This window comes from Anser anser (genome assembly GCF_964211835.1).
Source record: "Anser anser genome assembly, chromosome: 12".
Taxonomy (NCBI): domain Eukaryota; kingdom Metazoa; phylum Chordata; class Aves; order Anseriformes; family Anatidae; genus Anser; species Anser anser.
Genome location: NC_139733.1, coordinates 10,527,561 through 10,541,152, shown reverse-complemented (window position 1 = coordinate 10,541,152; position 13,592 = coordinate 10,527,561). Strand labels below are relative to the sequence as shown.

Below are 13,592 nucleotides of genomic sequence, written 5' to 3'. Positions count from 1 at the left end.
GATGTAGAACGGTACCTTAGCATTTTATCTTGGCCTTAGTCAAATAGAGAGCCACTCAGAAGCCACCCCTGCTCTCCAAAAGGCTAGTTCGAATAGCCAGGCAAAATTTTCCACAGCAGCTGCAGGGGTCCAAGCTACTTCAGTTCCCCAGGCACACTCCACAAAATGCAAACAGCAAAAAGGGGTATCTCACTGGAGACATGATGGCACACCAGTAGCACCACTTCTCAAGCAGAGTTCTTCAAAATTAAGAAAAGCTAATTACAAGCTATCTCTGCTCTTAATTGTCCCAGATACTGGAAAGCCTTCATTTGACCATGCTGTCCACGGAAACTATGTGTATTACGCTTATTAAGAACACAACTACTAATATACACAAAAATTAAACCATGCAACTAAATATTTGTGTGGATACCAGAATTCACGTGGGTAAGATAACATTCTTTTAATTGGTACATCAGGCATCACCTTCCATTTCTTTTTTTCAGTGAATATATAGGAAACTCAAAGTAATAATTAAAGTTAAGTTAAGCCACTTAAGTTCAAGCGTTTATAATCTAAAGAAAACTGCTTCCTACCAACAAAAATAAATGGACAAAACTCTCTTTGTAAGTTTACTTAGAATGCCACTCACAGCTACTGTCAGTGGCAGGGCAATAGCCACTGTGACACAAAGAGAGGGCGTTCTTAATTGTGCGGTCCTCATGCACCTCAAACAACGAACGTACTCATGCCTTGTCACTTGAGACTAGAAAGCTCTGCCTTTCAGCGTCTGTAGGTGGCACACTGTTGCCATACCCTTTCACCTTCCCAGTGCATGGCAAGTACAGCACAGACCACCACTGTTTCAGTTCTCTCTCAGTGACATGATCATAAATGGAATGACTCAAAGAGGATCAGAGAGAGGAAAGTTGTGGAGACAAGCCTATAGCATTGCATAGGGTTGTTGTGGCCAAAGTGCAGGACCTGGCACTTGGCCTTGTTGAACCTCATCCCATTGCCCTCTGCCCATCGACCCATCCTGTCCAGGTCCCTCTGCAGGGCCTTCCTACCCTCCGGCAGATCGACACTTCCCCCAGCTTGGTGTCGTCTGCAAACTTACTGAGAGTACGCTCGATTCCCTCATCCAAATCATTAATAAAGATATTAAAGAGGATGAGCCCCAGCACCGACCCCTGAAGAACACCACTGGTGTCCGGTCACCAGCTGGATTTCACTCCATTCACCACTAGATATCTAGAGGAGTTTAGTTTTTATAATAACATCTGGAACTGCATAAAATCAATCTTTTTTTTTTTTTTCTAAATATGTGAAGTCCACACTAAAGGCATCTCAAACAAAATGACAGGATAGGGGTCTTAAAAAAACACAGGCAAGCAAAAAAAATCACTGGCACAAATGTCTTCCACCCAGGACTCTGTCCAAGGGCCTCCTTTTTCAACAACTTGAAGATTGACACAAACTTCCTTTGAGGAATTGCCCTCAAAACTACTAGCAAAGGGAATACACAGAGACCAGTTATTGTAACATTGTAAAGAGACAGACTGGATTAACCTTTTGCTTTCTTGTGAACAAGCTGCTCCTTTGTTATTGTGCCTTTATTTCCTAGAGTTCTGAAAGTTTCCCAGATTACTGGAAATGGTTTGAAAAATATTATGACCACTTTCAACAATATATACTGTTTTCCCTTAGAGTTGCATTATCCTCATCAAGTAATTTTTCCTCAGCTTGCACCATGTACTAATTCACAATACCTTGTAAAAAATGACAATCAACATAATCAATATCCAGCGTTTGAATAAATCCTAGCCCATTACACCACACTTAAAAAAACCAAACCAACAAGCACGTTATCAATTCCTGTGTATAACAACACATCAATTGTTTATAGCATGCTTCTCCATGGATTAAACATCACCACTGAGCCGCAAGACTCTAATTCAAATTTTTATGTGTGCAAGTGAGGAAGCCATTACTATTCTGGAAAATTGCATACATTAGGTTACTTTTTCATTAAAGAGTTAAGTCAGCAGGTAAACAAACAAAATGCCTGAATATAAGACAAGAGCAAAAGAGAGTTCCAGACATGACAGAAGAAAAGCAGTCTTCTGACATGCATGCAAAAGGTTTATGTAGCAACTTTAACACTGGAGATGAAAAAGGAAAGTAAACTGAACAAACACAAAAACAAACCTACAACACTGTGGAATGTAAACTTGGAATTCAAATTTGTGGATCTGTGTTTTGAGTTTGTTTTTTAACACTTCAGGATTAAGGTTACATTATTCAAACTCAGAATTTAGTGAAACATTCTGATACTGTATCTCGTCAACCTATTTCTCAATAAATGTTTTACACCATTTGCTTACTCTGAACGTTGAGATAAAAATTCTCCTTTTAAATGCAACAACTTCAATCAAACTAGTCACATGAATAAAAGAGGATTGCGCAATTTATTCAGACATCTCCAGCCATGTAAGAAGGAACTGTATTTATAACATTTACAATAGCATTTTCCTTTAGATATAAAAGAACATAGGAAGGTAACTGCAAAGCAATTCTCCCTAAACATTTTTTTCCTCCAGCATTGTTCGCAAATTCTTTGTCACTCTGCTTCATAACTAGTATCTTTCATGTGTTCAGATATTTCTAAGTAATAAACACAGATATAGTCAATTGAAATATATAACACTGAGAAAATACAGTTAAAGAAACAAGGATTCTACACTTAACATGCTGAAAATTTATTACAAGACCCAATTACAATAAAACAATCATGTCAGGGTTCAAGATTTTCTGGACAGATGGTTAACTTAAAACACACTGACCCCCTATCAGACTGGATTAGTGCCAAAAGCACTCAGCCTTTCCTACAGAAAGTGGGTCAGATTAGATTTTTTTTATCCAAGTGCTTTGATGCATCATGATTTCCAAGCAATTTATTAAAATCTGCCGTATTAAAATATTTTTGTATTCTTATATAGAAAATAGGATTCCCACTTGAACATCACACTTACCTTCACATTTCTCTAGGATCTGGACAGTTTCACCTAGTTCCAGGACTAAGCCTTGCGGTACAACTCCACGGAAGCTGCATATCACTAGAGGGTGGGGAAAAAAGAAAGAGAGACATGTGAGGGATGAACCTGTGTGTGAATTTTTCTTCTAAGCATAGCACTTTAGCTCATTCCCTACACAAAAATAGCTATTACACAGCTGCCCAGAAAACCTGTCAGCCAACTCTCCTCATCAGATATCTTTATTTTGGCCTTTATCACAAGTTAAGCTCAGCAGTAGCATAAAAGCTGTGCTTTTTAAAAGACTTTTGAATTAAGCAAGGCTCATAATGACTTTAATCACCAACCCCAGATTCATACTGGATACAAAGATTTCCTTGTGTCAGAATTCCTTCTCTGCTACATCAATAGAACAGGCAGTCCTGACTACTGGCATTGACTTCCTTTTGTTTTCTTTGAAATCACTTTCCTTCAAGTTGAAGCCATCTCAGGTACCATCTGTGCAGCTAATACACTACAAAAATCCTATATTAACGTACATTATGTTTAACTAGATACATGTGGGACTACATAGGAATCTGTAGTTTTCAGAAGCACTGAACAACTATCGTATTATACATCTGAAATATTTTTCAAGGTATCAGTAGTTTTCATTAACTGGGGAGAATATGAACCTAATATTTCAGAAAATACAAAAATCAACTAAGAATTACTAAACAAACTATGCAAAACAAATATGGTATTGTATAAAGATACATTCTTTGACCACAATTATCAAAATGCAATAAGGTCATGGGCATTACCAGAACAATGACATACCAAAAGAAAGGATGAATTGCAAATAAGGTTTCTTCCCCAGACTCCCCAAGCCCCATATGCCTGTTCAGCAGCATTTAAAATCTCACACAGGCACAGATTTAATTCAATCATCTGAGCACCTTGTTCTGAGTAAACGCATGCTCAGACACATGGCACTCACTGCGTGTCACGCAAAGGCACAACAGAGTACCACAAGTGGAATTCCAAGAGCTGGAATAGTGACCTCCAGTGGGCAATGTCCCTTTCCCAATTTAAGAGAACACTCCCCTTAAAATAGCTCAAAATATGGTTGAGATGTTTCGATGGGATGGAGCTACGTTTCATCTCCTCCCTGAATGCCTTTTTGTGTCAAAGCCACTGATCTCTTACGACTGAAGTTGCTTTGTGCAGAACTTACAAGGGAAGTTTTGCACAAAGAAGTTCAAGCTCGAGGAAGAAGAACACCAGGAAAAGAACCAAGACCAACTTCTGCACCATTTACCACAAGGTATGTTTCTTGACCCTTCGATTGCAAAAAAAAAAAAAGTATAAAAAAACATCTCTACCAAAGATCAAATGCATACAAGATGTCATAAAGGGAAAGATCAAGAAAAAAAAATCAAACTACATGAAGCAGGCATCAGCCACACAAATGAAAGTAATGAGAAAAAAATTTGAATCAAAATCTGAAAACATCCAATGTTTGCTCTGAGAGTCAGTGCACTGTTTAATTAAAAAGGAAAAAAGTAGGGATTCCATCAAACCTCTCAGCTCATACAGCCCAACAGAAGACAGCACTGGTTAAACGAGGTTTGAAATTCTTGTTTACTTAAGAGACAGGAGAAACACAGCAACTGGCTCCAGACTGGAGTAAGACAGACAGCATAATCCAAGGAAAACACTGAGCTTGTCAGCATACTGGATTCATTCTTCACCCATGAAGAATTCATAAATATGATTTTCAATCAAAGAAAAACCACTTAACACTTCTCCCAAAGTGCAGAAACATTGGCAGTTGCCAAATGTTTTACTGGCAGGCCATAATCAAACCTCCAGTGCTGCTCCTCACCCCTCCAGTGATTTAGGTAACAGTGTCCTTTAAATCCAGATTTCTTTTTCCCCCTAATAAGGCATTTACCCAAACAGGAAGGTACAAACTTCTTTTGAACTGTTGTCCAAAATACAGTCCTATATTCAAACAACATTACTCTTTCATTCAGACTACCCAAAATAATAAAAAATTCTAGCATATGTAGAGAATGCTGTAAAATCCTGGGTGAAAAGCTACTATTGAAAAACCCCCAAAATGGAGAAATATTAATACAGTAACAACATGTATTCATGTAAGAGTAATTCTAGACACAGGAGGATTACGAATTTATTATGTATGTAAAAATATTAAATGCCATGTCCCAGCCACTTTCAACTTCTCTGCACATGCCAAGATCATCAAGACACAGGGACACACAGGCTGTGGGACACATCACAATTAGTGCCTGAAGACAAAGAACCATCTAAGCTGCAGGCAGGTTAATGACTGACTGGTCTCACTCAGGTGAGTTCAACAAATACCTGAAGCTGGAAAGTGTTGCTGCAGGTTAACACCACACTAGAAGTTCTGAACTGGGGAACAACTGCTGGCTTCCTATAATGATTATTTCCTATACAAAAACCATTGAATTAAGGATGTAGCCAGGGAAGAATTGGATGTGATGCAAAGCCTAGTTCCTTGGTCATCACATACCTGCCTATTTCGTAGCAATAAAGAGCAAGCTTGCAAGGACCACTAACAGAACAGTACTAGGAAAATAGAGTACTGAGTCTTTCAACTGCTCATATAGTCAATTTCAAAAACAAGGACAGGAATAATGACTTAAATATATTTAAGCCTATAAGAAATAATTCTAATAGATCTGTTAGTTTATAGAAGCAAACTGTCCATTTATAAAAGGCTTTTGCTGATCACACAAGGAAAATCTCAGAAGGGCTCTGTTGCATCAGTATGTCACCAGCTCTTTATAATTCACAGTACTCAGTCATGAGATGGTCAAAGATCTTTTCTTAGGTCTACCTGAGTAAAAAAAAAAATAAAGTCACAGAACAGAAAAGAATTGACTCCATCAGCTGTAGATACAATCTAGATGACCATCTCAATTAGAAAGTTCTCAAACAAAAACAACATCTACCTCCTGTTCCTCATTCTTAATAGAGCAGTATGAAATTAACTGCTTCACCAATAGATTTGTGCATTATGCAAGTTTGCTGTGTTTGATGATTTTAATAATCATTAATTTTAAAAAGGACATGTGAATAGCAAAACATTTTCAGAATAACAGAAGCCAAATCTCAAGGGTAGGAGACTTTTTAGCCACGCTAAACTATACAAAAGTCAGGAAAAGCCGAAGAATTCAAATAAACTGACCGAGTCCACCATAGTACATCAAGCCATATCTTGTTAAAACTATTTCACATATCCCAAAATTTTACAGTTTTTTGACTTCAGACATGTTAAGACACCTACTGATTGTGACAGAATCCCAGAGCTCTGCAGCTGTTTTATAGCCTGATGTATGACTCCAAAGGTTACTGCCAAAGTTATGGATGGTGCTCCTTTATTAAGCTAAAAATGCAGTATGAAATCTTATTTACGAAGTCACTTCTAAGTACAGTTCTTCTCTGCAGAATTACTTCAGAAGTACGAACACAAATGTGTATGGGAAATACAGAATAATTTAACCATTCTAGAGAAAATCATTTACAGACAGGACTCCAGTATCTGACTTCTGCTGTTCCCACAAAGACATTCTTTGTAGTACCACAAACATCTATCTACACAGCCCATCCCTCAGTAAGTCTCCATCTTTTCTTTCAAGAGTGGTCTCCTCAGTCCCCAGAATAGAGTAGTGCATCATCACATCAGCCACACAGCAAAGGTTCTGCCCACCAGTTAACAGATCTGAACAATCCCTCTCAGATTCCAAGACAGACATGCAGATTTTCAGAGACTAAACCCCCTCGCCAGCCAGCCTTATAAAGGATGTCAGAATGTCATCCCTCCCCAAGCTTAATGTCAGCCAGCAGTTAAATCCAACATCCTGCCAAAGAGGACAGCTTTGAAGAATCACCATGCACAGGAACTATCTACAGGGCAGAGGTTCTTCAGCTGTACTACTTGAACCGTATTGAAGTGGGCCATGGCAAAACAAACGCCTTCCTCTGCAATTTTTCAGTAAGGAAGGCACAAACTCATTCACACAGGCACTCACTCTCCAGCTGTGAGAGACAGCATGAAGGGACTGGGGATATAACAGATGGGACTGGAGTAATAGTTCGGAAATCCAAAGATCAAGCAGGAGAGGACAGCCTCAGAAGCGCTTCCCTTGCCTAAGGACATGCCCTGCCACGGTGTAAGCAGCTGCATTACAACTCTCCAGCAATAAGAGAAACTGTCTTGAAAGGACAGAATTGAAGGGTGTGCAGCTACACACAGCATTTTAAGAAAGAGCCACTGGTTTTGCATGGCTTGCTGATTCCTCATATATTAGATAAGTAAAGGAGCTGCTTGCCATATGGACAAAGACCCAATCAATACAAGCTACTGGGATTTTTCTAAAGAAAAGCTAAAGAACAGCCCCTGTCAAGAGCTCTTGCAGAAGCTGAGCTTGGCTGTGATAAAGGGGGAAGACATTTGCACAGATCAATAACTAGCACAGAGGTAGGAAACGGAAGAAAAGTCAGTTCTCTTCATGAAGACAGACTGGCCAGCAAGCTCTAAAGGGATCCACGTTGGAGCCTATTCTTTATAAGGTATTTCTAAGGGATCCAGGAAGGCCAGCATATAGCCAAGTGAGAAAGTCTGTGATGCTACTAAGGGCACCGATGAGCTTCAGAAGGACCTGACAGCCACGTGCAGAACTGGCAGATGTACGCCACTCAGTTTGCCTACAGGGCGGTGATTTCACAAAGGCCAACAGCCCTAACAACCTCACATGCACACCGACGTCCTCTCACCTTGCTACGACAGGAAAGACATGAGAGAAGATGCACCAAACACTGCACAGGGACCTTTGTATGATGAATTATTAGCCAGGATAGGATGCTTCCACCAGTAAGACTGAGAGCTGAAAGGCATGCAGGAAGTGTAACTGGTAGGCTGCATGGAGAAGGTGAACAGGGAGCGACTGCCACTCACTCCTGCCAGGACCAAAAGCACACTCAGACTGCAGAGCTGCATTCATTTTGCTGTGCCACAGTTTAAAATAGGTCTTTCACTTTGTAATTGCTTCTAATCCAATTTCTGTGTCCCAGCTTCCCCACCCAGTCTCACCTGAATCTCAGTGCTTCCAGAGATGTGTTTTTTCTCAATGGATTATATCAGTTACACCGTAACAGTAGTAAGAGAAATGCTCTACGTTTTCACATGAATAGTGGGAAAAGCTAAAAGGAAAACAGGTAAGTGCCAGAGAACCATACAGCACGATACCTCCACATGAAATGTCAGGCAGAAGCTAGTCTACTTGCCCCCCACACCACTTTCCTTAGTATATAAATCAACCTACTTTGCAGCACTACGAACTTGGCACATGTATGCACCTTCTGCATATATTATTCTCCAACCTATTTCCACACATTTCAGTAAAGCCTACAGAAATATTTTGATGTTGCATAATAAACTATTTACAATAAAAAATATCAGTTCAGCCCACAATAAGTCATTTGTTTTACTTCATAAGGGAACATAGCCCTTTCCCTCTCCAAATTCCCTGATACACGAGTGAAAATTAGAAGTCCTTATATAAATAAGAGCTGAGAAACAAAATTGGTTCAAGAGTTTTCCATGTTTTCATTCCTTCTCCAAGTCTAAATTATGACTTTCTGACCATAAAGTTGGGATTTTAATTATTTTTTTTTGGCTTTGCTTTATTTCTCATGTTTTCTCTTCCACAACAGAAACCATATATGCTAGAGCATATCCAATATACTAAAACATTTTTGCTTCTCTTCAAAGCTTGGCCTCACCAACATCTTAGGGTAATGAACTCTATGGGTTAACTTTGGGGAAAAAAATAACATCACAGTATCAGTTGTGACCATGCTTTTTGTTTGTTTCATTGGGTCATTTTTATTTGCGTAACCTGACAAAAAAGAAACAGAAGGTTCCTGCACTCCTTCCATTGTAACAATCGCCATTTTGCAAACTTCCAACATATCTGTGTTTATTCATTGCTCCAAAAGACAAGTCTTCCTGGGCTGTGCGATGGTTCATCCCAGTTCTCTATTCATTATTATCAGTCTGACCAAAGTTCTGGTGACTTCTAATACTTTTAGAAGACACCAACAGAATGTAGAGGTGTTTGAGGTTGAAGCATGCCTTTAATTGTTGTATCTGGTTTGTACTACAGTCAATGTGCAGTTACTCAGGCTACGCATGAATTATGCCCCCAAGCATACCTTCAGTCAAATAATTTCAAAAGCAATGAGGAAGATAATGCATAGGAGAAGCACAGCTGTAGTTGTGCAGCTCTACACCCAAATCAATTATCTCCATACCCTACCAATTTATAATCAAACCATGCAGATACTGTATTGGATTCTATGCTACAAATGCCAAAGTTATGATTTTTTTCTGATGGTGTAATTTATGTTTTATAATACATAACCATATTTAAATTCACATCTCTATCACACCAGCTAAGAATTTGGCATTTATATTTACTTTGAGTAAATGCATATCATAAACACGAATTTCACAGCCCCTGTAAAGGAGTATAAAGCATTTAATTCTACAACAAATTTGCCATGGTCCATAAAGGGTTTTTATTTGCTTGCTTATTTTGCCAATGTCATAGTAAACTTTGTTTGCCTGAAGCATTTTTCATTTCTTTTTTAATTTAAAACTGTTAAGAGTGGGTCACTCTGAAAACTACTAATTACATGAGCAGAAGTATACTGGTAAAAACTGCTATCTGAACTCCGCACTCATCTTTCTAACTTTACAGTGTATTTCCAAATCTGGGAAAGATCGCTAAACAAAGTGATACTCTAAGTGATATTTACCCACCAGTGAAGATCTCTTCCTACCCCAGTTCTAACACAGTGAATTCCAACCATTTCTTAAGTAGTTTTATATGCAAGACTGTAGTTTAAATTTTAACTTCCCATTTGACCACTGCCAGTTATCACTATTACTGGGTAACATGGAGTACAAGTCAATCTCTGAGACTGCCCGTAAGATTGATTGGCCTTGAAGAAAATGATATAATTACTCCAGACTGGTAACTTAAAGTTTACAGAGAGGATATATCTTTCCCTAAAGAGCTTTTCCATATTAGATGTTTTTAATAGATGGATTCATATCAAACAGTTATAAGCTAGTTTTAACAGCTGAATAAGATGAACTCGATTTTGCTCCCTGTAGTACCTAGACAATGATAATGACCCCATGTAACTTAAGAGTTGCTGTATTAGGCAAGAGCAAAGATGGCTCTAAATACAATCCCTTTTCCTTAGTAGAGGCTAAAATAAGTAGGTGAAGGAAAGGTATTAGAATAGGGCAGGGATGTAGCTTTCCATAACTTGAGCCATCTCTGCATTGGGACTTCCTGAACCAGAGGCTACCAGCATTAATTTTTATGTATGTATTAAATAAAACGCTCCATACTTTTTCCTCTACAGCCCCACTCAATGTTTTTACACCCCACCAACCCGAAACAGCTGTATTCTCCCAGAACTTTTACTTCACTTAGGCATCATACAGAAAGCACTGTTATTTGTTCAGCTCCTGCATCACCAATGCCCTCTGGCTTGTATTAAAATAGAGTGAACTATCAATTTCTGTTCTTCCTCTCCATACCATTTATGGTTTTAGGATCCTCGAGGCTACCTTTCCTTAGTAATTCATTTTCCAAGAAGGGTGACAGATTCTTTGCACTTGCACATGGCAAACAGGGAAAAATCCCTATAAACCACAGCAACATGACTGCACAAGAAAATTAACCTAAGAGTCAAGATGTAGCTTTACCTGGTTGTGAGGCAATTGCATTAAACAACCACCCCTACAGGCAGAAAGAATTAATACTTCCCAAACCACCTTCCAGTCTGAGTCTCAGAACCCACAACCCTTTTTGCTGCAAGAAGCAGTACTTCTCGCAAACAGATAATCACAGGCCTGGTCATTTAAAAGAATAAAAAACAGTTTACAAAGAAAAAAAGGCCTTCACATTTTTATCACAAAATTAAATGCCGATATGATTCTTTTGTGTGTGGAACCACCTGATTAAGCCTGGCAGCTTCAGAGACTGCACCATCAGACCCTGATGATATTTGACAAGGGAACAGAAGCACAAGGAAATTAAAATGAAAACATTTTCATTTTGTTCTACAAATACCTAGAAGAGTATTTTCACCTTCACTCTATACCCTCCTAGTACTTACATGATTAATTGTCAGTGAAGGTTTCAATTATTTGACAGGAATGAATTTGAGACAGGCAAATTTATTTGCAAGTTCAGGCCCCAGCCAGCATGCATGCTTACAAAGAAAACAGGAAACAAAATACTTCCAAACCACTGTGTTTAAGCAAACAGGTAATATAAAGAATTCGGGTACAAAGGAAAGGACCCATCCAGTTACAACCTAAAGAACACCTACCCAAGTAAAACACCACAATGTTTTTGCAGGAAGGGGTATACTCATCAAAAATCCCCATACACACAGTGCAGAACAGGGCTCTAATCCGATTGGAATTGCCAGGCACTAATGTAATACGCAAAAAAGATTATCAAAAGCTGATTAAAAGCCATCCAAACATTACAACCGAAGAGGAGGGATTAAACAAAAGACATGAAGACATGAAGAAGAGGGCTAAAGAATTTTTTGACCTTATTAACGGTCTACACAAACTTTTAGGGAAAACCTCGAGGAAGAAAAATATGCTGCAGAGTTGAAAGCAATCTGTTCCACGTAAGGCTTTGAGTATTTCCAAAATTACACTACAATTAAGTGCCGGTATTCCAGGCAGGCCAGGGAGCACTGGCAGTTGCTAGGCAGCATCTGCTCCTGTCAGAGCTGCCGCCTGCTTTGGGCGGCGCAGAACCTGGGCCAGGGACACCGCCACCAACCATCGGGCTGCTGCAAGGCAGCTCGCTGCCATCACACGGCATCTGCACGGCGCTCAGAGTGCTGCCTAGCAACACCGCCTCTTCCTACTGACTCATACCAGCACTATGAAAATATTCGTGTAAAAAAGGAAACAGATGCCTGAGAAGAAAGGTGATCATTCACTAGCAAAGTGAATTATTGCTAGCATCTTTCCCCCGCCCTTCAGGATAAAAATAGAGGTTAGGCTCGAAAATCATGAGCTGTTTAAAATAGTTTTGCACATCCTGGTGACAAGAGGTAGGATGGGCAAAAAAAAAAATATAGACCAGAAGCCCACAGCACTGTCCGCTTTCTTACCTATATTAAGGAACTGACTTTGAGCTTCTAACTTGGCAGGCACCAACACCGGTCGCCCATTCCCTTCCTGTACTTCTATTCCCAATGCTCTGGGGGCACTGAAGTCCCTCATCCCTGCATCATTCCCTCTGCAGGGGAGGAAAATGCAGCAGCTTCTTTTTCCGCCCTTTAATTAGGGACAAAGGCTGCTTCACACCTCACCTGCACAGAGGAGAAACACCCCACCTGCAGCACGCCGCTCACCATGTTCCTCACAGCAAGCACGGGCCACCCAAGGCCGCACCACAATGGTGAATGCCAGGAAGCAAAGTAAGGCACCAGTCGGGTTCTGACCATCCTGGAGGATGGAGATTGCACCACCTCCCCAGGCAGCCTGCCCCAGTGCTTCAGCACACTGGCTGTGAAAATTAGCATCCTGTACAGTAACTGACGACCAGGCTCCTTCTGCCTCCACTGGTCAACTCCGAGGAGCGTCAGGCTCTGCCCTGCCGGTGGCTTCCTACGAAGCAGCTGCCCACGAACCAGCCCCTGCTGGCCCCCGCTTCCACACGCCGCAGCACCGCAGACCTTGCTGCAGCTCATCAGCCTGCCTGCTCCGAGGGGGGAGCCTCACCACCTCGGCTGCCCAAGGACACAGTCAGCTGCGCAGCGAGCTACGAGAGCACCACCAAGTTACCTGCACCAAAGCCGCAGGTGTGCTGCTATGCTTTATATCCTACTCCATTTTACATTGACCACAACTTCTGGTCCTGATGTCTAACTGCTAAGTTCGTAAGGCGAATATACCTTGGCATTTAAGATTGATTTGCACATTTCCCATCTGAAGGAGGATGGGAAGAAGATGGCAGACTTATAAAAGCATATTTAGCTCCTGCATCCTAGCTGAAAACTATTGTATCCTATACTGTCTGCCACATAAGAACTTTTTGTGGAGATCTGAAGACAGCTTTTGCAAGACTGCCAAGAAACCTTTCAAACCCCACACGAGAACTTTGACCTTTTTGGTCAACCATTTGCTACTAACCTTCTAGGAAATGAAGTATTTACCTGACATAAGTGGAGACGCTGTTCTTACGAGATCTACAGAATTGTTCCCTCTTCTAATCTTGACTTAAGCAAACACATTAATTAATGTTATAAACATCATTTGACACATTATCAAAATCCTCTTTTTCTCTTACTGCATCCTTCACCCAGGCTGAAATAATTTGCATTTTTAACAACAACAAGAAAGAGAATATTGTCTTGGGCAAGCAACCTGAAGCACAGTCACTCCAGCACCAAAAAACACAAGAATCCAAGACCAGAAGTCACAGTTTC

General features: G+C 40.2%; 1 protein-coding gene across 17 annotated transcripts in view; it reads right to left on the bottom strand.

Annotated features, from left to right (window-relative positions):
- Window positions 1-13,592, bottom strand: part of DOCK3 (dedicator of cytokinesis 3) — a 224,799-nt gene that overhangs the window by 196,818 nt on the left and 14,389 nt on the right. For all 17 annotated transcript variants that reach the window (XM_083795736.1, XM_083795732.1, XM_083795743.1 and 14 more), the window contains one exon: window positions 3,018-3,101. In XM_083795736.1, the coding sequence (XP_083651862.1) occupies window positions 3,018-3,101 (84 nt within the window). The remainder of the gene's footprint in view (window positions 1-3,017; window positions 3,102-13,592) is intronic.